The 24,350-nt window shown below is 40.8% G+C and overlaps 2 protein-coding genes across 6 annotated transcripts; one reads left to right on the plus strand and one right to left on the minus strand.

The window, feature by feature from the left end:
* Positions 1-2,877: 2,877 nt before the first annotated feature.
* On the plus strand, positions 2,878-18,664 carry nr1h4 (nuclear receptor subfamily 1, group H, member 4). 5 transcript variants are annotated; one of them, XM_086108943.1, is made up of 12 exons: positions 2,878-3,086; positions 4,748-4,783; positions 4,855-5,059; positions 5,132-5,179; positions 7,981-8,355; positions 10,565-10,705; positions 13,933-14,057; positions 14,245-14,337; positions 14,495-14,594; positions 14,693-14,839; positions 18,128-18,241; positions 18,321-18,664. In XM_086108943.1, exons 3-12 carry the CDS (start codon positions 4,963-4,965, stop codon positions 18,557-18,559), a joined length of 1,479 nt encoding a protein of 492 aa, XP_085965069.1. In that variant the 5' UTR covers positions 2,878-3,086; positions 4,748-4,783; positions 4,855-4,962; the 3' UTR covers positions 18,560-18,664. The 5 variants fall into 5 exon arrangements, with proteins under 5 accessions (XP_085965069.1, XP_085965068.1, XP_085965071.1 ...); XM_086108942.1 differs by having other exon boundaries at positions 2,879-3,086; positions 4,907-5,059; XM_086108945.1 differs by lacking the exon at positions 5,132-5,179 and having other exon boundaries at positions 2,882-3,086; positions 4,907-5,059.
* Positions 18,665-19,677: 1,013 nt separating this feature from the next.
* On the minus strand, positions 19,678-24,350 carry c1qtnf13 (C1q and TNF related 13). The gene is made up of 2 exons (XM_086108948.1): positions 22,302-24,350; positions 19,678-21,222 (listed from the first exon to the last, which is right to left on the minus strand). The coding sequence occupies exons 1-2, from the start codon at positions 22,462-22,464 to the stop codon at positions 20,174-20,176; spliced, it is 1,212 nt and encodes a 403-aa protein (XP_085965074.1). The 5' UTR covers positions 22,465-24,350; the 3' UTR covers positions 19,678-20,173.

Below are 24,350 nucleotides of genomic sequence, written 5' to 3' on the forward strand. Positions count from 1 at the left end.
AGACACAATGGAGTACAGTGCATCACCTCAACTAAAACCACATTAATAAATATGAACACAAACAAGCAATTATGAAATCAATAGATCTCTCCAAAGACATTCAAAAGGGGGCATTATTCTTTTTTTATAAATATATTTGTTGATATTTTCTCAGAGTCGTGCGGTTTCCTCCCACATTCCAAAAACATGCATGGCAGGCTGATTGAACACACAAAATTGTCCCTAGGTGTGAGTGTGCGCGCGGATGGTTGTTCGTCTCTGTGTGCCCTGCGATTGGCTGGCAACCGGTTCAGGCTGTCCCCTGCCTTCTGCCCGAAGACAGCTGGGATAGGCTCTTGTGCGCCCCGCGACCCTCGTGAGGATAAAGTGGATCGCAAAATGGATATTTGTTGTCATGTGAGCTTGGATGGGATCTTTCTTGACTGCAGATGTACTCAATGATGTGGCAGGTGACTAGGCGTCAGTTCAATTATTTATCCTGTGAGTCTTTTGATAAAATACATAATGAGTTAATCTCAGAAGCATTTCAATGAAGCCTAATTATTGTTTAGATGTTTGTTAATCTTTCGCGCAAACAAAAACTGATCTGTACAGTATAGTCCTGATGTTGGAGAGAACATTGCTTGCATTTGTGTTTTAATTGAATTGATAAATGTAATGAACTGTTATTTTCTTACATTCAATCGAAGGAATGTAAAATTAACTGCATTACACTGAAACATTTGGGGTTATTTAACATTGTATGTTACCTTGGAAAAACGTGTGATTTGTACATCTTCCTCAGAATCAAAGGTTATTGGTTTGAATCCTGGTTCTGATCTTTCTGTCTGGAGTCCTCCCGGAGGTTGCTTGTATTGTATTGCCTTCATTTATTACCACCAGTCTGTATCTCTTGGCATGTCCTGGATCGTCCTCGGGGGCCTCTTCCCAGTGGGACATGCTCGGAGGCGTCCGGGTGGCATCCTGCCTGACAAGATGCATGAGCCAGCTCATTTGGCTCCTCTCAATGCGCAGGAGCAGCGGCATGACTCTGAGCCCCTCCCAGATGAGCGAACTTCTCACCTTCTCTCTAAGGGAGAGCCCCAACGCCCCTCGGAGGAAACTCATTTTGGCCGCTTGTATCCGGGATCTTATCCTTTCGGTCATAACCCACCGCTTGGTGTGGGTAGGAATGTAGATCAACTGGTAAATGGAGAGTTTCACCTTTCGGCTCAGCTCCTTCTTCACCATGACGGACTGATACAAAGTCCGCATCACTGCAGATGCTGTCAATCTCCCGCTATCCGGCCCTCATTCATGACCTTTTTTTCTTTAGAAATTAAATTCCCCTTTTGGAGAAGCACACCTGCTTTGCCTCCCCACTCCCCTGGACTTGGGTCATCAACCACGTAAAACAGAAGTGTGGTGGCCTAAAATCCACCAAACTTCATGCTTTTTAGTGAGGAACTGAGTTGGAAAAAAAACCATACAGCTGACATATGTTAAAAGTCAAATTACTTACATTAAAAAACAAATCAACATAAAAAAACTGATTCTGTTTGGTTATTCTCAATGTCGTTCATTTGAGATATATTTTTATTTGTTGTTGTATGTATTTATGTGTGTATTAAATATTCAAGATGTATTTATTAATATTTATAAGATGCATGTATTATTTATTTATTTGTTTTATCGGCATGCACTTTCAAATTGGAATTTTTCACAATAGTGTACACAAACAATTCATGAAAGTATAAAGTACATATTTAATCAGTTCATATTACTTTCTGAAACTACAAAATTCTGTCCCTCTAACTGACTGTTTATATTAGTTGCTGTTTACATTTTTTTTTTTTTTAAGGCCCGAAGATGTCTCTGTTTCCTGTCACAGTGTGGTAAACATCCTTTGTCTTATCTGTGTTCATACTAGAGTGCTTCAACATAATTACTTGACAGGATATTCCTTACTGGTGTCAGACATGTTTTTTTTTGGGGGGGGGGGTTGTGACTTGCTTTTGAGACAATATCTTGTGTGTATTTGGTCAGCAAATACAAATCGCATTATTGATTATTCCGCTTGTGCTAAAGTTCTTGAGTTCTCATGTCTTTCTATATATTTCTAACCTTGACCTTCACCCTACATAATATCTGGATGGGTAGGAAAAAAAATAGCCTCTGAGCCAACATGGGGGATCTGCCTTTATGCCATTGTTAGATCTACAGTTGCAACCGTCCCTTTACAGAGTCCATCAGTTGCGGCTTGTTCCGAAATACAAATGGCAAAGGTTCTGTTTATTCCAGTGAGACTGTTCTGTTGACTCAGAACAACCCCGTTGAATGGAGCAACAGCCCATCAATGATTAAACGATTGTTTATGAGTATTATAAGGGAGGAAAAAAAAGAACTGTATCATCCTATGGTGGTGTGCACAAGCAGCAAGGAAAACGATGGTCGAGTGGATCCAGTTCAGAGTTATTTGGACTTTATAATAACCTTCCACAATTGATTTGCAACAGCAAGCGTCGAAGTTTTGCTTGAATTCAAGAGGCATTAAGCCTTTGTTAATTACTGCTGTTCTGTTCATTTTATGACGACTTCCATTTTTCAATTACAACATTTAGACACATGAGCCACCTATGATGACTCAAAGTCATGTAAAATAAATAAATAAATAAATAAGTATTACATGTTTCACTTCTTGCTTTACTCAGAATCTCAGCAGCATACTACTCAGTGGATGTACTGTACGGTCTGTGTGTGCGTGCTTGTGTGTGCGCGTGTGTGTGCGTGTGTGTGTATTTGTGTGTGTGGGAGAGACATCATGCGGTAGCCTCTGAGTCTTTTTGAGATAAAGAGAGGTTTTTTTGGCAAGTGTGTTTCACCGGGTTTGGGGGTGGAGGGATGAGGAGAGGGATGGACAGTTTAATTAATAACCACCTTCCTCTTCTCTCTGACCTTAGCTGGTCACACATGTTTAAACTGAAGCCCAGACTCGAGATTGGTGTATTAGAAAATATTAATGGATGCTGTATAGCTAAGAACGTGGACATCTGGGAACACAGACAACAAGCAGATCCAAATCGTGGGAATCATCCCGCTAGGAGAAGGTAAGGGCCATAAAAGCATGTTTCATCACGATGAGCCCACGTGTGCCAAAAGTGTGTGCTTGATGGCGAATGGGATGTCAAGTCGCTGTGTGGGCATGATGATCTCTATATCAGCGTAGGTTGCTTTAAGATCACTTGGGAAATTACTTTAGTTCATTCAATTAGTTACTGATGTCACATAAAGTTTAGAAACAGATTATTTTACTTTGTTGTACTCAGTGGTCTCATTTCCTATGGCACTAAAAATCAGGTACAATAGCTTTATCAAAATAATTGTTCACGAAGATAATGTTGATTTTGACTTGTACTGTTAGAAAGTAATTTTTTTAAACGATGTGTTCATGTTGGGTTTCTAATGTTTTTGACCAATGGTTGTGGTCAAACAAAGTGCATTTCTCTGGGTTATGCACTGACCTATAAGTAATGGACACATTTGTACGCGGTATTTCGAGCGTGTTTTTTTTTTCCCTCTCCCTACCCAGCGTTTTCCTTTCTGAATTCTGATTGTAATTTCCCCATTGCGGGACAAATAAAGGATATCTTAATCTTAAGTCGAAGGAATGCACTTTTAAATGGACTGTGCTTTTATGATGGTGTATATTCAAGTTATGTTATTGCATAATTTGTTAAAATGAGAATAGCAAAACTACAGCAGGCTACACCAATAGCAGATACAATGACGTCATGAGACTCTGTGATGCAAAGCAGTTCGACAGCAAAGCAAAGCACCATCCCCAAAACGAACATTTTGTTGCATGAAAAAAATAATAGTTGCTTTTGTTAGTGCATGTGAATCATGTCTGCACCAACATGTCAAAGAAACAAATCAACCCAAAAAACATGAATCTAATAAATTCATTATACTGTACCATCTTATAGATACGATGGCTCGTGAGTAGGAAGAGATATGATCTTGTCGTTGCATCATTGATTTTCCGTGCATGATTTTGGCTTGGATCTCCCTGTAGAGCAGTGCAATATTTCAGAACCATTAAGTGTGCTGAGAAAGTCATCGGTTAACCCGATCAAATGGGCTTGTGTTTAATTGATTGAGTTTGAGCATGTCAAACCTGCACATGTGTTAATTGAATATTGTAAGGATGGCAAGAAAACTTCAAGTTGTAATTTCCGAAGAAGAGAGGAATCCGCTGGAGACTGCTGTTGCGATAAATACTTTATACGTCACAGCATGTCATCAAAACTGGATTATATGCAAACAAGCCCCTAAGGTGCTGTCTGGGGAATTCCGATTGGATTCTCAATAGATGCTAACAATAATGCCTTTCATAAGATTTTGTTTTCATCTGCAATATCAATGGTGTTAGAGACCAGCAAGGGGAGAATTTATTGGCTAACCACCCAGGAAAGCCGTTCAAACCCTGAACCTCAGAACTGTGAGGAAGACCCGCTAACTACAAGATCAGCATGCTGCGAATAACAAATCCGTGTATTTAATTGTTACCTCTGATACTGTTCATCAGAACTGACAATTACATTTGCAAAAGCAGAATTGATGGTACATTTCTTACATGACAGTACAGTTAGTGTCTTAATACTAAAGAAAGAGTACGGTGGGTTTGCTAAGAAACCTCCAACAGTTTCCAACCAGTAGAATAACATGCATCTTTCTTTCATGATCTTCATCTGTTGCCTCCCGACAGGCAGCTCATCTCTGTGTCGGAGAGAACACTTGACAGGTGTGTTGATGTCTACACTTACAAGCTCATTCTGAATTACTTTTCACTGAATGTGTCATTGACTGCAACAGGCAGGCCCAGAAGTGTATTGAAGACATCTTCATCAGGTCACTCTTGTTACAGTGGGAAACAGACACAAACCTCCGTGCGGCTCACTTTGACTAAAACAAGCTTCCTTCATGAATGAGTGGGTGGGCCATGACATCGGCGTGGTGGGACCACTACAAATCCCACCCACAGATGAATTCGCCATCACGGAGAACTCCCATTTGTTTGGTAAGTCTATTTCTGTCGTCTTTGTTCCTCACCCACCTATCCAGCCATTCATTTTATGTCCTCCTGTTCAAGGTCATAGGGAAGTACACCATGGACTGATATCTGAATGGGCCATCAAATGTATGTCAATATGCTTGTTTATCAAATCGTTTTCCTCATTGGAGTTAATTGAAAGGTCACATATCCTGCCCAGCTCTCAAATCAACAAAATGTTTTCATAACATCTTTTTAGTAAAGTTTAATAGCGCCGTGGACACAATTTTCATCGACAGACACCCGTGTGTTCAGCATAAAACGGAGTCAACTTCATTTTCGTGTTGGTGCAATTCTAGTTTAGCATGTTTGGGAAACGGGCCTTCACTGGGTGTTCTGGCGCACAACGCACCTGGCAATTTTCATCACAGAAAAGTAAGTAGACTATGTGTGATGTAAAAATGGGCATAGATTCTTTTCCGTACCGAGTCAAGTCTAGTTTAGTGGTTTTTGAATTTCGCAGACTGTCCTGCGTGTTGCTTGGTGTGCTGGTGGACCGACAGCGTTTTCTATTACCCTTCCCCCGGTGCATATGTCAATTTGGTGAAAAAAAGTGAATAAATTGTGGACTACTGAAAAGCTGGCCTACCTTGTGGCGCAGGTGATTTAACGTGTTTTTGGTGTATTTGATCGATGCCCAGACAGACAGATTCGGTGGTCCGTGGACGTGCATCGTGGATGTCATTTCCAGGTTCAAGTTTCACATGAATGGGACCATATATTTTGATATGTTCTCTGAAGCAAATATATTTGCCAGTAATCCTCCAAAAGCTGCCCCCAAAATAAAGCGATATATTGTAAAGAAATACTGTATTTAAATTTTGTAACCTTGAGCCTTTGCAACATTATAGCGCACCTTTTACAAAGGCGCGAACACATTCTGTGTTTCATCCGTAGAGCATATTTAAGCAAGCACAAGCAGCATCTCACTGCCGTCGCTTGTCCCAAAAGTATTGCTCATAACCACAAACGTGCCACACAGTAGTCATTTCCACTGCCCTAATGTGCAGATGACTTTATGCCACCTGAAAAGAAGAAAGGGATTGCCTGGTTAATGAGTAGCTCTAGCAACCTTTGCGCCTCTTGGGATGTCTCGGGCATACACCAAATCTATTGAAGCCTCTTGGTTCTGTTCTCAGAAGTAAATGTGGCTTGAAACAGAAAATACATGGAAGATGGTTTGACAGTTAGCGGGACAGAAAGAAGAAGTAAACTTCAAAAGAACCAACGGGTGTGTCGCTGTCACAGTATGTATACTTTGAATGGTCCGTGTGTTCGGTATCTCAGACATGGCCATCGTCAGACCCAAATCTTCAAGAGGTCAGTGCTGTATTATATGCTATTTGGCACATGTGATATGTATTCAAAATGTTTTTGTCCGGTCTTTTCTAAAATGTCAAGTTTCACACCTTTGGAGAATCCCATGTGACTATGTTGCGATATTATTAACATTATTGTATCCGTTTCCACAGAGCTGCTACTTTGGAGAGGCGTTACATGTCACTCCAAAGACACGGTGTGCTTTGTGAAGGGCAGTTGTTAATGATTTATGGCCTAACAGTATGTGGCGTGGATCTTACAGACGACTGCTTAGCTGGTTCTCCAGGAACGAGTTTGAAAGAATTAGATTCGATTCCACTACAGCGCAATCACAACTTTAAATTACAGTAATTGTTTTATAAGTGTGTAAACACTACAGTGTACACGATATGGTGTAAATGGTTGAATTGCTTGCGGGAACATGGTAATGGTGCCTCATATGTCAATAATGCGGAAGAGGCATTAATATGTTTGTCAATCAATCGGGTTCACTGGTTTACACTAAATGTAACGCAATCTGAGTTTTGCACAGCTCAGCTGTATGCAAGTATCTATTCTGGCTTTCGGCATTTATTCGAAGACTCATATCCAACCCATACGGGTTCACTAAATGAAATGTGTGAATTCACCTTTTGTTTGTGAAATAAATTCATGACTGACTACATCAAATTTGGGGAACTAAATATTAATGCAGTGCAGCCCTGAAAATGAACTAATGTGCCACACAATAAGTAAACAAGCTTCTTTTAAACGTAATCCAGACATCAAACGACGTGACATGATGGTATAATTGCGACCGGAGGAAGGCGTCATTACATTGTATGCACAACAGACCAGAGACGGCGAATGTGTCAATAGAAAACATCATGTTGCCACATTCGTGACAACAATGACAGTTCAGAGCTGCATGTGAACCTTCACCTAAAATTGCATGTGGTGCAAAAAAAGACCCAAAAGTTCACATTGAACTTAACTGACTGGGTTGTTCCATCCAGCTCTTCATTTAGTTCAAAGTTCAAACTTCATTTAGTTAGTTTTTGTCCATTTTTCAAAATTATTTAAAATATAGTACAGGTTTTCCAAATTATCATGAACGACAGTCCAAAAGAAAAATGCATGCAACTCTGGAGGACACACAATAAAATGACACTTTGTGTCATTTTATTCAATGAAATAAATGATAAATCCATTAAAATATCATCTTTATCCATAAAGCGACATTAACAACGGCATTGGTGTGGGCCCGACACCCCAAAGTCATCATCCCTTTTCAGGGCTAATTGCTTTTGTTTCACACTCCTTGGCGATTTCCGACTTCCATGGCCACCATCCTTTTGGCTGTCTCCATCGACACCTTTTCTGGGGTCTGCTGAGTCTGATTTACAATGTCTATTCGGGGTCATTCGCAATGCCTCAGGTGAGGTCTGGGCTTTCAAATTCTTCACGACTGTTGGAAGCTTAAAATGATCCACAATGTCAATTATTATTTACTAAAAAATAGAAGTAAACATAGCCGCATCGATGTCATGACCCTGGGTTATTTTCTCATGCTGTTCTCGTTCTTCTAGATATTCTGGCAGATCAGAGCAATCCTCTGCTACAAGATCCTGACATGTTACCATTCGGCAGCTACCCGGGCATGCAATACTCAAGCATGGAGCCAACTGTCCCCACACCGTATTACTGCAGTCAGAACTACTATCCCCAGTACAATGGAGAGGAATGGTACTCCCACACTAGCCTGTATGAATTGAGAAAAACAACACTGGACGGCGGCTATGACGGTGACAGGGAGGAGGTATCTGCTGTCATGCCGGCTGTTTGCAAGAGGTCTCGTCATACGTCACAGACTGGACGCATCAAAGGGGAGGAGCTATGTGTTGTGTGTGGAGACAAGGCATCAGGCTACCACTATAATGCTCTCACCTGTGAGGGCTGCAAAGGTGAGAGCACAGAATTTGTATAACATTATTTGGCAAAATAAAAATGCACAACATACATTGTCAAACGTATTTAGTCTTTTTAAGAGTGAGGAAAATATTAAATGCAAATATTAGATGTCATTTTTGGTGAAGATTCTCAATCATCTAAATCATGATAATCCACAAACGTTGAATCGAGGCTTTTCTTGTTTCTTGAAAACAAATTAGTTTTTAATTCATGAGGCTTTATCAGTTCCAAATTTGTAGGTGTAATAAATTTGACAGTGTGGAGTCTCCCTACTGACCTCGCTGGTGGGTGAATAGTGTCGTTGTTGTGGTTGTTGGGGCCAGGCATGACAAGGTGAATGACCATCCTGCAACTCAATTAGACATCCACCTGCTTGGTGGCATAAAAACTCATTCTTGAACAACTTCAGATTTTTTTGGTAGTTGACGCTCAGGGTTAGGAACCCCCCTATCGGGGTGGATGGAGATACAGTAAGTGTGCAGGTAATTCCACACTGTGAAATTAAACAATGTTAGGAGTGCGATCTCATCATTTGCCTAAGAATAGGTTCAGGTCTACCTCCTCCGCTCTCTGTGGTGCTCGGTTCCCTCTCCACTTTCTGCAGCACAATACAGGAGAAACATGAGCTCTGTTGCATTAATACCCGCCATTGTGCTGAATCTTCTATGTCACAATGTCTTATAACTGTTTCAAACTCAACCTTTGTGTGTGCGTGGGTACCTACACTACATGCGTGCGTGCACGTGTGTATATGTGTGTGTGTGTGTGTGTGTTGAGCAAAAACTTTTGTAAACATGGATTTTGAGTATCTAACTTGTACTCATAATATGGTGTATTAAGAGGTATTGGCTTGACAACACTGTACATTTATCATGGTGTTTGTAGTTTGCAGTGGTCTACAGTTGTACTGCACCACAGTGGGAGGCTTTCGGAATAGCTAGGGCATTCGACATATTCAGAACTCTTGAGAATGATGTAGAGTTGATAACAATACAGGAATTGGGCTTGCTGTGCTATTAATTTTGGAAGGGAGTGGATGGGAGTTCTGTAAATAAAGTGACATTACAGCATGACAGTGAGTACCTTGCTAGTACTACGTCTGGACATCATCTGTGAGCAAGAAAAGTAAATGTCTTGAACACCAAGTGAATTCAGAGATTTGGTTCTAAACACTGTACAACATATATTTTGAAAGATGATTGCTGAAAACGTGCAAGACTGAGAAGTATGCAGTGCTCAGTTAATTCAATTACAGTTGTCATTCAATATGATTAAATGATATTTAATATTATTGAAGATAATTTGAGCCAAATGGTTATTTCAGAAGTGTATATCAAGCTGTTGTATGACTCAGTACGCAGAAGCAGCTCTTGTCTTCAAACAGGTTGCTGACCCTTAGTCTAGACCAGTGGTTCTTAACCTGGGTTCGATCGAACCCAAGGGGTTCAGTGAATCAGTCTCAGAGGTTCGACGAAGCCTCTGACATGAAGGTTAAGACATAACCCGACTCAACGTGTCAATTCATTATAACACGCCCGCTTGGCCATCACTGGCTGCAGATGATCACATTACATTGCTTGTCCAATCAGTGCTGTGGGAAATGTAGTTCACTCAGTCATTAACGTGTAACTGTCGTGATAGTATGTCATACAATTTTTTAAAAACGTATACTTGTGTCTTTCAATTTTATTTACTTTTCTTCCGTTTTTAATAAATGCGTTTTTTATGTCTTGAATTTGTAAAAAGTCATATTTTTGTTTTTCACTAATGAAGTGTTGCGTGAATGTGCGTATGAACTGGTTGGGTTCCACACCTCTAACAAGGTTAAGAACCACTGCTCTAGACAAAGTAGCATCCATTTTTAGCAATAATGTACAGTAGTACAAATGTAGCTTTTGATTGACAGTCGGCAGTTTAGCAGAGTTGTTTCAACACACTCAACGAACACACCCACAGTGGTTGAGAGCAGACACAAGGACGTGATTTTTCATGATTTTTGAAGCGCCATTTTAATCCTTTTTTTAAGCCATTAAAATTTGGTAGGTTTGCTAATGCACCCCTGTCTGTGATGTGTTAAATTTACAAGACATGTTGGCAGTCGTTTCACTTCACAGGGACAATTTAGCTTGATCTTGAAATGTTTCTGAACAATATAGTGCATGCCTTCACGAATTAACTTTTTCTTCTGTCCACCACATTAAGGTTTCTTCAGACGAAGCATAACGAAGAATGCCGTGTACAAGTGCAAAAGTGGAGGAAGCTGTGAGATGGACATGTACATGCGCAGGAAATGCCAGGAATGTCGACTCAGGAAATGCAAGGAGATGGGGATGTTGGCAGAGTGTGAGTGTTCACTGTTTGTCATCTCGTTTTTACCAAGCAATGGTGACAGAATTCGTTGGGCATGGACACATTCTTAGACGAGTGGCTCTCAAACTGGAGTCCCTGGACATCTATGGGTCAAGAAGAATAAAGTCAGACTTCTGAAAATCACTAAAACAGAAGTTTCTTCCCTTGTTAAATTTGTCTAACCACTTTATATTCTTGTATTTCAGGTATCGCTGTGCTACTTTAGAACTGTCATTACAATAGACGGTTACTCTCAATGCAAAGACACCTTCTAATCTCCCACGGCCTGATTAGTTTAACAGGGGCACTGAATATCACACACCACACGGCAGATGTGCGGCGCAACAGTACTTCGTCACGCAGCAAAAGATGGCTTTTTCATTTGATTGCTATAAATTTATCATGTGTTATTGATGGAAACATTTACTACAAACATGACTTTACTACAGCGTTAGCATAGGTACCAGTAATGATCTGACCTTTGTACAAATAAGTGAGAAGCAAAGCAAATATGTGGGTATGAAAACGTGAACAGTTGTTTCCTCGTGGGACTATGGAGCGCTATCAGTTGAAGACAGAAAGAAAACGTGAGAGCCTCTCATTATTGATAAGGAGAGAAATGAAATTGTAATGACGTTTGTCGTGTGCCAGGCCCAAACAAATTAGGAAAAAAAACAAACAAAGTAAAATAAACAAAGGAGAGTTTTTATTGTCATAAGTTCACAAATAAAACAAACCCTAGTGAGGATCATGCGGTTCGGAAAATGGATGGATGGAAGTTCACAAATATCAGGTGCGTGACAACAATCCTCACAAGGCTCACGGGCGTGCTGGAGCATATCCCAACTGTCTTCAGGCAAGAGACAGGAGAGGTACACCTCGAACTGGTTGCCAGCCAATTGCAGGGCCATTTTAATTCAAATGTTCAACTGTAGCATGTGAAAACGTTGGACTAGACTGCACAAGCATATACACACGCAGCTCCGTTAATCCTGAACGAATGAAGCTATATCGTTTCCAGACAACACAATGAAATAAGTCTACCGAGTGAAATTACACCTTTGATGTGTAAAATGCAGCTCCAGATGGTCTTTTGATGGCAAAAAATACACTTTGGAGAACGAATGGGACCAGGAAGTGGACCAGACAAGGTTCTCATTTACCATCTACACAAGCATGGACAATCCTGGAATTAATACAGGATGTCCTTCTACCTTACCTGCATGAAGATCAGAGTGCTGCTTTGGTCAGGACTTTCAGCGGCTTGATTTACCAGTGTGGCTCCGCTCACATTAAGGACATAAAAACCCACAAGCCGCTGCCTGCGAATGGTTAAGACTCAGAAGAAGCACAGATCCTCCCTCATATACCTCTGGCTCTTGAAAAATACTCAGCCCGGCGATGTTTTTAATGGCATGGTCTACATGTCTCCTTCCACCTGTAAAATTTTGGCCCAGAAATGTTCACTGCACGCATGTCTGCCTGTTCTTGTTCTTTTCAACATTTGCGTAGTTATGCTCTTTGTTAAAATTGTGGAATAACATGCCAGTGTGCACCTTGTTTGCTGTTTCTAGTTGACCCCTTGCAATTTTTTGCTATGCATTATCCATCCATCCATTTTGTAATCCACTTATCCTCACAAGGGTCGCAGGGCTTGCTTTCTTCAGGCAGTAGGCAGGGTGGAGGGCACCCTGAACCGGTTGCCAGCCAATCACAGGGCACACATAAACATTCAACCATTTGTGCTCACAATCACACCTAGGGACGATTTAGAGTGTTCCATTAACCTGCCATGCATGTTTTCAGAATGTGGGAAGAAACCGGGGTACCCGGAGAAAACCCACGCAGGCACAGGGAGAATATACAAACTCCACACAGGAAGGCTGGAACCGGAAATGAACCCTGCACCTCTGCACTGTGACACAGACGCGCTTGCTTTGCATTTGGGGGTTTTTGGGGTGTCCTCATTGTCCAATTTATGTCAATTGTCCAACAGTGACCTTTCCCATGTTACGCCAGTCCCCGCTCTGAGATTATTTCTGGACATGCCGCTGATGCGCAAGTAACTGAAAGACTCATCTTGCCCCTCTCTGCCTCACTGACGCACACACGGTGTACAGTTGCAGCGCAAACACGGAAACAGTAATTGTATTTGAACAGAATGGCGAATTGTGAGCTTTTAAAAACAAATAAATAAATTAATTGCTGGGAAGTGAAGGCGGGCTAGCCATATTTCTGACGGGGCTATAGCCCCCATTAGCCCCAGTGCAGCTTGATTCAGTATGTTATTCTTTTGGTTTGAGTCTTTATCAAGGATGTGCAAATCTTTATGAAGTACGTGATGTAGTTTGACTCCACAGCTGCAGGTCTCGATGATGCAAATTTATATAAACATAAATGAGCATAAATTAGCGTAACAGCCACACATGCACTGTGTAGTGGCAACAGAATAGTGGTAAAGGGCATGTGCTTGTTTGCTTGCTGTTCAAACATGTGCATCTGTCTGCATGTGACAATGCAGAAACATTTGCAGAGAACAATTCGTTCTGCCTTTAGCTACACTATATTATTGATAGGAACCACGACTAAAAGGACACAAATAGAAACTGTTAGTATCAGGCAGCTGCACATTCCATTCTCTTTGTAACAAGGACGTTTTTACACGATCATGTTCCCAAATAAAGGGAAAAAATAGAAGCCTCCTTACAAACTAATGCCTGGTACTCTGCAGTTCAGTGAATAAATGCCCGTTGGCCAGTATTTTAGGTAATAAATATATGTGATACAATATTTTATTCCTCTCCTGGAAGTAGAGGCCAGTGAGTGGTTCTCTGGTACTAGAAAATGAATTGAAAACTGTATCTCAGTGACAAGAAGACATAATTTCGAAGAAGTAACTATAAAGCTCCGCTGTGGCACAACCGATACGTACTGCATAAAAAATGCATGAAACAAAAAAGGGAAGATTTGTCATTTAGTATTTTCGTATGACAACATTGTGGCAATCATCTGTGCAATCAGCAGAGAGTGGTTTCATGAGGCAGCCCATGGCAGGGCAAAAAATGCATTTGCCTTTGTACTTTGCGGAGATAACACAAGTTGCAGACCCCCCCCCCCCCCCCAAAAAAAAAGATTTTGAATGAATTGATCCATATTGTAAAACCCAACTGATTTTTGGCCTTAAAGATGCAAGCGAAAGCTTTCTTTTCTGTTGGCTGCAGGCCTGCTAACAGAGATCCAATGTAAATCTAAAAGGCTGCGGAAAAACATGAAGGGACAGTCAAATGGAGATGAGACTGAGGGGGCAGACAGCAAACAAATCACATCAACCACCAAACTGTCAAAGGTACTGATATAAACAATATACCTTTTCACCCATCTTGATTGAGTATATGTTGGATTATACTGAAAGTATTAACACTAATACTGCATTTGTATGCTAATGTCACTTTTTGTAGTTCTGCAAAAAGATCATGGAATCATTTTAAATCCCACAACTAATGCATAATTTTTCCCGCCCTGTCTGTTTCTAGGAAAAAATTACCAAAGAGCAGCACGCACTCATGAGGGCCATCGTAGACGCCTACAACAGACATCAAATTCCTCAAGAAGTCACCAAAAAACTGGTACAGTGCTTTTGTTGTCTCAAAAATGCTTTTCAAATTAATGTGTTGTCTGAAGTATTTTTTTTACAAGGTATCCAAGTATTCACTACTTTTATAAAAATCCCGTTTTAGTTGACTTTTATTGTCATCTGAAATTATTGTTGTTTTCCCATACTAGCTACAAGAGGAATACAGTGCTGAAGAAAATTTTCTCCTCTTGACAGAAATGGCAACAAGTCAAGTCCAAGTTCTGGTGGAGTTTACAAAAAATATCCCAGGTTTTATTCACCCCGTCTGAATTACATGCAGAGATTTGTATTAATGCAAAAAACAAAAAAGACAGATAAATTCTGTTTTTCCACGATATTTCTCACAGGCTTTGTGTCTCTGGATCATGAGGATCAGATTGCTCTCCTTAAAGGTTCAGCAGTAGAAGCTATGTTTCTGCGCTCTGCCCAGGTTTTTAGCCGAAAGATGCCGAGTGGACACACTGAAGTCTTGGAGGAGAGGATACATAAGAGTGGTCAGTCCAAAGAAGTCTTGTTGTCGTCTGAATAATTTAATGAATTGCTTTCAAGAGTTTATATGGAATTATTTAGATGGAAATAAATTGAGAAAAATATCAAGCTATTGATACATCATCTTGTAATTTGTAGCCATTGGAGGCAGATCCTCTGTGTATGTAATTCATCAGCTGAGACGCACGCACGCACGCCTTGGTGACCTGTTGATCTCTCAGCAGGGTTTGGTTACACTGGGATACAGACTCCGACTGGGTTCTGTTTCATTTAATTCTCCGTGCGGGCGCGCGCGCGTGTATGTGTGTGTGTGTGTGTGTGTGTGTGTGTGTGTGTGTGTGTGTGTGCAAAGACTGTTTTATGATAGGTTTACAAGGAAGTAACCGAGTAAAAAGATTCTGTGCTTTATAGATGGCAGCATGTTAAAATTGATTTACAAAAATCATTTAAAACAGATTCAACTTTGCTTGCCTGGCCAGTAGTTGCCAGTGCACATTGTCTTTCTGTTTTCTGAATACCGTTTGTCAGTCTATTTACTTTTTGGGTTTAGAATTTAATGTATGTAACTCGGCGGCCCGGTAGTCGAGTGATTAGCACGTCGACTTCAGAGTGCAGAGGTACCGGGTTTAATTCCAACTCCGGCCTCCCTGTGTAGGTTTTCTCCGGGTACTCTGGTCTCCTCCCACATTGCAAACATACATGGCATGAACACTCTAAATTGTCCCTAGGTGTGAGTGTGGGCATGGATGGTTGTTCGTCTCTGTGTGCCCTGCGATTGGCTGGCAACCTATTCAGGGTGTCCCCCGCCTACTGCCCGAAGACAGCTGGGATAGGCTCCAGCACCCCCCGCGACCCGAGTGAGCACCCCGCGACCCGAGTGAGGATAAAGCGGTTTGGAAAATGAATGTAACTAATGCATCTCTCTTGAAACCTGTAGTACTGTAGTCACACTACACAGTGTAACCACTTATTATATATGAGGCCACTTGGTTTTTACCGTGATCAATGAATAATGCCCCAAAGGCAAATGAAAGAAATTACTTCCTGCCCGCTTGGCTGTTTGAAAGGCAAACTGCATGCCATCCGACAGTGTTGTATCATTGGACAAACATTCGAGAGGAACTCTCGGGCTCCTGTGTGGAGTTTGCATATTCTCTCCGTGCTTCTAGGAATACCTCTCGCTTTTTTCCAACAAACAAACATGCATGTTAGGTTAACTGAAGACTCTAAACTGTTCAACTGTTCATAGGTGTGGGTGAATGTGAGTGTGAATAGTTGTATTTATGTGCCATGTGATTGGTTGACAACCAGTTACGCTGTAATCCATCCCTTGCCCAAAGCTTTTCATTTGTGCGAGGTGTCAAGATGGACAGTTGACAGAGAGTGATAGTAGGATTCCCGTATTTTCTGCACTATAAAGCGCCTCAGATTCAATGAATGGCCTATTTTAAAACTGTTTTCATATATAGGGCAGCGCACTGCATAATAAGGCGCATACAATTGTGGCTGTTGCGCCATGCATCCACTAGATGATGCTACGGTACAGGAAATACTGTACAATACAATACAATACAATGCAGCCCAGCTTTATTAATATAGACCAGCGGGGCCAAACATACGGCCCACTGGCCGGAACCGCCCCCCCCCCCCCCCCCCCCCCCGACGAGGTTCGATCAGGCCGGCAGGACAATTTAAAAGTGAAAAAATGCATAAAAGACACGGAATTTATATTTTTAATAAAATGCAATCCATGGGTTATCCGCTAGGGGCACACTGTTTCCTCTTTAGTTTGTAAAGCAGGATTACATTTGTAGGCAGGATTACATTTAGATTTGATCTGCACATGTGTAAACGGTTTAAAAATTCCTTTCTTTATAAATCTCGTTTAATCTTAAAATGCATGACTATATTTTTCAATACCAATTACTAATTAAGTTTTGTGTCTTTGTACAATCAGTGGGATCAGTTGCAATGCATATATGTGAATGATAAAAGTAAATTGCACATTTGTCTCAGGAAATCTAAGGTGTTTCATGACATGTTTTGTAACATTTTCCTAATGTTCTTGTGCTTCACTATACCAAAAACAAAAGAAAGACATGATATTTTGGTCATTTATAGCAGAATATGGTATAATTTTAATGGTCCGGCCCAAAATGAGTTTGACACCCCTGATTTAGACTCTTCACAACCGCTGCAGCTGTAACTATAAGAACTCGTCACAAACACGGATATGAAACGTATAAATACAAATGGCATTCCAAAACAATAAATGAAAGACAGAAGATATGAAGACAATTGACTGAACAAAAAGGCTCACATCCATTAGGGGCTAAATATCCTGAGAAGTCTTGCTTGTTTGCTTCTTCGTTTAGTTAGTAGTTAACTATGCTTGTGGTAATTTCTTCGTTTCATAATGGCTCACTCAGTTGTCTGTTATTTTCCGTGTGTGTTGGCGAATGCACGTTAATTAGTGTCGGGCAGAACCCTTTTAGGTTACAATTGGTTCCTGCTAATAATCACCACTAGATGGGATAGGAACACTAAAAGGGAAAAAACTCAATGGGGAATATATAGAGAGTTAAAGGTTCTTTACTTTATGCCCATTGGATGATACGTCGCACTGTCGGCTTTTGTGAAAATTGAATGCTGTTAGGTGCCCCTCATAGTGCGGAAAATACGCTACTCCACTGGCTCCCTCTGCACTGCTGAACTCTGATTAGTAGTCAGCAGACAATCACTCATCAAGGCCAGTGGAGAAAAGTAAGGAAGCAAAGTTGTCTGAAGAGAGTCTTGTTGCTTATCAAAACATCAAGAGTGCTATCGTTGAAATTTGATTCTATTTTGGCTGGCATTTCTGAATGCATGATGATGTGTCCAAGCAGACAAACATCCTGTTTAAAATGGCCGCTTATGCGATAGACTAAAAAGAGTACAAACATTTCAAATAATGCAATATTTACATTCAGTAGGATATATCATTACTTGTAACTTCTTAAGCAACAAATATATTTAGAAATATTGAGACTAACACTTGGACTACTCGTTCGTCAATGCATCAAATTTCTGTTGTGCTCTTCCTCGTTGGGTTTGCAAGTTAGTTGGAATCTATCCAAACTGATTTTGGGTGAGAGGCAGGACAAACCCCGGACTGGTCACTGGTCAATTGCAGGGCACACACGCCCAACAAATGTGGTTCATGCGTTTATTTTGTCGTATATGAATGGATGGTTGTCTATAAAATTTCCTTGTTGGCCGTGTATAACTGTATTCCTTATGTCATTGCCTTTAAGGTATTTCAAAGGAGTTCATCATACCAATGTTTAACTTTTACAAAAGTATTGGTGAACTCCAAATGTTGCAGGAGGAGCAAGCTCTCCTCACTGCCATAACCATCTTGACACCAGGTGAGTGGCTTCAACTGATCCACAAGCTCTCAAGTTGAAAGTTCAAGCGTCTCACTAAATAATAAAATCTACTCTATAGATCGACCTTACGTGAAGGATCAACAGGCTGTCGAGAACCTGCAGGAACCCATGCTGGACGTGTTGAGGAAGCTGTGCATTTTGCAGCATCCACAGGAGCCTCAGTACTTTGCACGTCTGCTGGGCCGGTTGACCGAGCTGAGAACACTCAACCACTATCATGCAGAAATGCTCACGTCGTGGCGGATGAACGATCACAAATTCACACCGCTACTCTGTGAGATCTGGGACGTGCAGTGAAAAACCTCACGGGATGGAACATAAACATCTTCAACTTAAAAGGTGGTCCACAACGGTGCAGATCAACTGGTATACACATGCTTCAAATAAACTATTGTATAACTATTTTGCCTGATAGTACCTGATTACCATCAACAATAACAGTAAAATGACACATTTTTTATGTTTTCTGACCTTCTATTCCTTTCCCCATCCATTTTCTATAGCTCTTGTGCTAATTAGGGCAAGATGAAACCTAACCCAGTTTACTTTGGGCAAGAGGTGGGATACACCCTGGACTGGTTGCCAGCCCATTGCGGGGCACTTATGACAAGCATCCTTTCAGACTCACATTCCCATCTAGAGACAATTTTGAGTACAGTAGTGGTTCTTAACCTTGTTCGAGGTATTGAGGCCAACCATTTCATATGCACATTCACCGAACCCTTCTTTCGTGAAAAATAAAAATATGATTTTTTACAAATGCAAGACATTAAAAAGTGCATTTGTTAAACACAGAAAAAGTAAATCCAAATTCAAGACATAAGTCCAATTTTTTTTTTAATTGTATGGACGAGGCTCTTTCGAACCCCTGCAACCGATCCACCGAACCCCAAGAATTCGATCGAACACAGGTTGAGAACCACTGAGTCTTCATTAAACCTAACATGCATATTTTTGGAATATCAGATTAAATCAGTGTACCCTGAGAAAACACACCCAAGCATGCAGAGAAGATGCAAACTCCACACAAGTGTCGAAACAGGATTCGGACCTAGAAGCTTAGATCTGTGAAGCAGACACGCTAATCACCAAACAAACCACTGTGCTGCCCATTGAGTCATAATTTAAAAATTGCTCTTAGCATCTATTTTTTGTTATGAATAGTCATATTTCTCTTTCTATTTATTACAATTCAATAATTCTAATGTGTTTTATGATGAACTGTTTTTTTCGTTCGCAGTGAAATAGCAGCTGCACAAAATTTCTAAATGTATCTAATGCATTAACTTAATACTCGTACAGTAGAATTTACATATCCGGTTTAAAATCTAAATTCTTCCAGCTGACATGATCAGTCCAGCTCAGCTCCACACACTGTACCATATTGCACTGTCAAGAAATGACACATTTTCAAATAACTTTTTGATTTCTCCTATGTTTAATCTTGGATTAAACACACAAAACCTGAACATATCACGATCAAGATAACAAAACGGTAACACCTGAGCTCATAAAAGTCCCACATGTTTCCTCACTGACAAGATCACTATACAACAGTTACAAGATTTGCGCCTTGCCCTTACATCGCTCACAAGCTCCATATGCATGGCCAGGAAAGAAATTGCATCGGTGCTGTATGTTGTACATCGATCATATTTGACAATAAAGCTGACTTGATTTGATGTTTAGGAAGATATCGAGTAATTTGATAATTGTGTCACAGCACCACCTCGTGGAGATATCCCCAAATGAATCACCCACTGGAATTGCTTTTGGTCAGTTCATAGATATACTGTAGTCCATAAACACATAACCATTGCAAATGAAAAGAAATTAGTGAAACACTTTTGTTTAACAGCTTGTATATACTTTTTTTCTAATAAGAAAAAACAGCGATGATGGTATTCACGGTTACAGTCCGTACTTGTGTGTCTGTGTGAGTGGGTTGGCGTCAGGATACACCAAGAAGCCTGAGAAGGTGGTGTACCTCCCCTGGTTGCTGTACACGGCGTAGCGATTATCGTGCTGACTGTACAGCCATACAGTGTCGCCCTGGCGAAGGAGCAGCATCAAGCTCTGACTCTGCATCTCTCGTCTTTTGGACGTGTCGTCATCAAACACCATGGCCTGTACCACGCCCTCCCCAGTCATCAGCTTCACTGAAAGAGCCTTACGAGGGTGTTTACCCACCGTGAACGCAAAATAGTAAGCTCCCGGGAAGCGGCAGGTGAACTTGCCCGAGGACTTGTTAAAATTTCCCCCAATGTTGACAAATTCTACGTCGAAGGTCAGAGGTGATTTCTGCTGCTGCTTCTTGCGACTCACACCTATAAATGTGGATGTCCGTGCCACAGAGAAGGCCGATCTGGGGTGCTCGAATGGCTGGTGTCTGAGCCGAGATTCAGCCTGCGTGGGACAGTTTGGGCGAGGGGTCAGGTGGTTGCTGATATAGCTGCTTGAAGAGGTGTCAGGATAGACGAGGTAACCAGAGAAGCTGACGTAAGGGCCGGCATTGCTGTACAAAGCATACTGAGTGTTTTGCTGCAACATCAACCACACTGTGTCCATTTCCCCCAAAGTGATCATTAGGCTTTGACTTTGAACTTTCCTGCCCTTCTTGCGGTAGCCGTCATACGCCATGGCCTGCACCTCCCGCCCATTCTTCACCAAAATGACAGAGAGCATTTTATTTGGAAATTTCCCCATTGAAAAGGAGAAGTAGTACACTCCTGGGAGGCGGCAACGAAAGCAACCTGTGTCTGGATTGAAATCCCCCCCGATGTTGACCAAGAGCTTGTTAAATGTCACAACACTCTGCTTGCCCCCCACTATGCTGCTGGTGCGTGTAGCAGAGAAAGCTGAGCGGAGAACTGTTGTCACCGAAGGGGCATGCAGGGGGGAGACTGGGCCACAGCAGGTGATCATGATCAGTATTGCTGCAAGATTAAATTGTTGCACACCTGAAAAGGAAAAAAAACAAACAAAGTTCAGGTCAAAAAATCGTCCCACTGTGGTTGAGCTGTGATGTGCCACCAGAGCACTGAGCCTGGCGCGTCAAACTGAGTATCGGCCTACATCATTGCAGCCTAATGTCAGTCATATGACTTGACTTGACATATGAAACAACACAGCTAACTGATCAAATTGGTGTGATCAGTAGGCCCTCCATAATGTAGCTGATACAGCCTGTGCTCTCTGTGAACACATGCGACTCAATTAAGTTCTGCTTCATCTGCTCCTGTGTGAGGTGAACAATGGACATTTTTAGGAGAGTTTGGTGAGGTGGGGTGGAATGGAATGACTGTTAAGTACAACAAATGAAGCTTTTTTTCTTTTGACACGAGATTTTCATTGACTTACAGAATTGTGCTGTATATATTTTTTTAATTATTAAAAACATCGGTCTTTCTTACCAAGGGCATGCATTCACAACTGGTTTAAAGTTGAATAAGGATAAAAGAGTATGTTAAGATCAGTAAGATATGATTATAACATGGCAAAAGTTGAAAGCTTTTGACCCTATGACGCCACCAAATAGGAGTGGTTATTATAGGCTTGGAAATTTCACGGCATTCCCCTGGTTTCCTCTATATGCATGTTTCACAAAAGTGACATACCAAATACTTTCTTGAAAACAGTAGAGAGTGAATAGGAATGATATAAGAGAGTTGTAATATGACTTGGTGAGCTGATTAAACAACACTGTCAACAACATTTTACTAGTGGTCATTTGAAATTTTTTACATCTGGCAAAAAAAAAAAAACAGAAAAGGAAAAAGAAACTAACACCATGGAAAAAGCTCAACCAAAACAATATTTCTTGATGTTGGACTCAACAAACTCAACAATGGAGTGAGATGGGCATTCACATTCACCTATGGTCTAATAATGCCACAATAATCAAAAATATCCCATTGCCATCCTGTAAAATATATTCTCAACATTCTAACTATCTTAATAAGAGACAGAATTTCAGAGGTCTGCTATGTCATGTTATTGCGATGCATGGAAACATTTTTGATCACAACATAAAACTCACCTGCTGAGCAATGCAGTGTATGAATTCCTAACATCTTCCTATTTGGGAAAATAAAACAAAAGAAAGTTCCAAAGAGGTGATCGTTGGCCAGCTGCAGATGTCCCAATACGTTCTCATAACAGGCCAGTAGTGCAAATGGACTGATCCTTTTGTCTGCATGCATTTGTCAAGAGGAGGAGCTCCACACCATCCTCCAATCTTTAGCCTTCAGAGCATAAAAAAGGTCAAATCAAAGGACTATCTTACTTCCCCCTCCAGTGTTTGTTTGCAAATTCACCCTTTGTTTTGTCTAATACAAACTAGCTGTGATGGAGCAGGCCCAGAGGAAGACTTGCTTTTATGCTAAGGCAGATGTTTTATTTAGATATGTATGAATATTTTAAACAATGATGCAAACTTTGTGGCATTTGTTTATCTCACAGTTTTTCTGCAATTATTAAAACATTTTCCAAAACTGTTTCATTGCTGACCTGCACCAATAAGAACTTAATGGCAGTCACAAATTGGTTAGTAATAATCAAGTCTTGCAAACTGTGATGAAACAATAGAGTGATTATATCAGGCAGTGAGCAAAGTTTGGCCCACAGGCCATATACGGCCTGTGCTGTTCTTAAACCGGCCCACTGTACTTTTACAGAGTCCTGTAATATTGATTCAGATTTATTTTATTTACTTATTTTTCTAAATACATAAAATATCAATTCTATGTGGGAATCAATTTCTCACTCCTTGTATCAGACAAGTCTTTTATCACTGCTGATGACAGTTTTAAATGTCAAGTATCTGTAAGTGGGACGGCTGGAAGTGATTAATAGAGATGCGCAGGATTTATACAGCAACAGCTCAGATGGGCAAAAGAAAAACATGCAGATTTTAATGCATGACGTGAGTGGTGCTATAGACTATTTATTAGCCTCTTGATAAGATGATGCTAAGCCAGAGAAGATGACTGTATTTGGTATTTACTTTTGCTGAACGAGCAAGAATCAAAATTGAGGCATCACATCATGCAACAAATTTCTCCAGTATGCAGCCTAATAAAGTTTGTGTTTGTAACACAAGCGCAAATTCAATCAGACGTCATGAGTGTGGACTTTTTTTTTCTATTCCTATACGCTATATGGAAAGTTAAATAACTTCTATCACACATTGACCTGGCATTTTTCTTGGGGGGGGGGGGGAGATTTGTTCTCTCAGGATGGAAATCTAGCCTGTGCTGTCGCAGCGTTCAACTGTCAGTTGTCAATCAAATACCACCATTCCAGATGGATGGAATTTTGTCCAGTGTCTTTGTTATGCCAACACATAATTGAATTGTATTTTTTTTAAAGGCAAAAAAGCATGAGTGAACACTACATTTCAAGGCAACTCACTTTGATAACGTTTTAAGTTGAACAATTCAACACAAATGTTCAAGTTTTGTTAATGTAAAAATCCTGCATTTTCAAAAAAGAAATACGAGTTTAGAGAACTAATTGTCCCACAACTTTAAGAGAAGTAAAAACAATCCAGCAAATTGTTGGAGAAAAAAAATCTGTGGCCAGTGTAACACAACACCGCAGTGACGGGTGGCCATTCTTTATCATAACATCCACTCAGGGTTTCTTGAAATAAAATTCACACATATCCACAACAAGGCCCATCACACTCATAATCAACCAGGAACACATCTAAGGGCCCATTTATACGAGGACTTTTGCGGTTAGAAACTCCAGTATATTCTAACAGAAGTCCCTTCATTTCGATCGTCATGGAGTTTTGAAGGCTTAAATCCGGAAAATTTTGAAACCATCCTCCAGAGTGGAAACGTTGAATACGATCCGCCGTTACGTTCCTATGTACTCGGCCCAAAACTCCAAACTCCGCTCAGGTCTGTTCACGTCGCGTACGCGTTTACGTCCCAAACATGTGCTAGTACAGGGAAGTAAACAAAGGGGTGCCTCGGCCCTTCAAGCTGCTGTGGCTGCTATAATAACCCAACAGGACTCCTTCCAACAATTTTACAGACTCTGAGCATCGACTATTACTGAACAGAGGCACAGACCATTG

This window comes from Hippocampus guttulatus, chromosome 4, assembly GCF_054856545.1.
Source record: "Hippocampus guttulatus isolate MCC_2025c chromosome 4, RoL_Hgut_1.0, whole genome shotgun sequence".
Taxonomy (NCBI): domain Eukaryota; kingdom Metazoa; phylum Chordata; class Actinopteri; order Syngnathiformes; family Syngnathidae; genus Hippocampus; species Hippocampus guttulatus.

What these genes read in the sequence shown, in the direction of transcription:
- nr1h4 (XM_086108943.1), top strand. Translation starts at nt 4,963, where the DNA reads ATGAATGAGTGGGTGGGCCATGACATCGGCGTGGTGGGACCACTACAA. An exon ending in AAGAAGTCACCAAAAAACTG is followed by an intron (nt 14,338 to 14,494) that starts GTACAGTGCTTT and finishes TTCCCATACTAG; the next exon opens with CTACAAGAGGAATACAGTGC. An exon ending in GTTTACAAAAAATATCCCAG is followed by an intron (nt 14,595 to 14,692) that starts GTTTTATTCACC and finishes TATTTCTCACAG; the next exon opens with GCTTTGTGTCTCTGGATCAT.
- c1qtnf13 (XM_086108948.1), bottom strand. Translation starts at nt 22,464, where the DNA reads ATGCATGCAGACAAAAGGATCAGTCCATTTGCACTACTGGCCTGTTAT. An exon ending in TACACTGCATTGCTCAGCAG is followed by an intron (nt 21,223 to 22,301) that starts GTGAGTTTTATG and finishes TTTCCTTTTCAG; the next exon opens with GTGTGCAACAATTTAATCTT.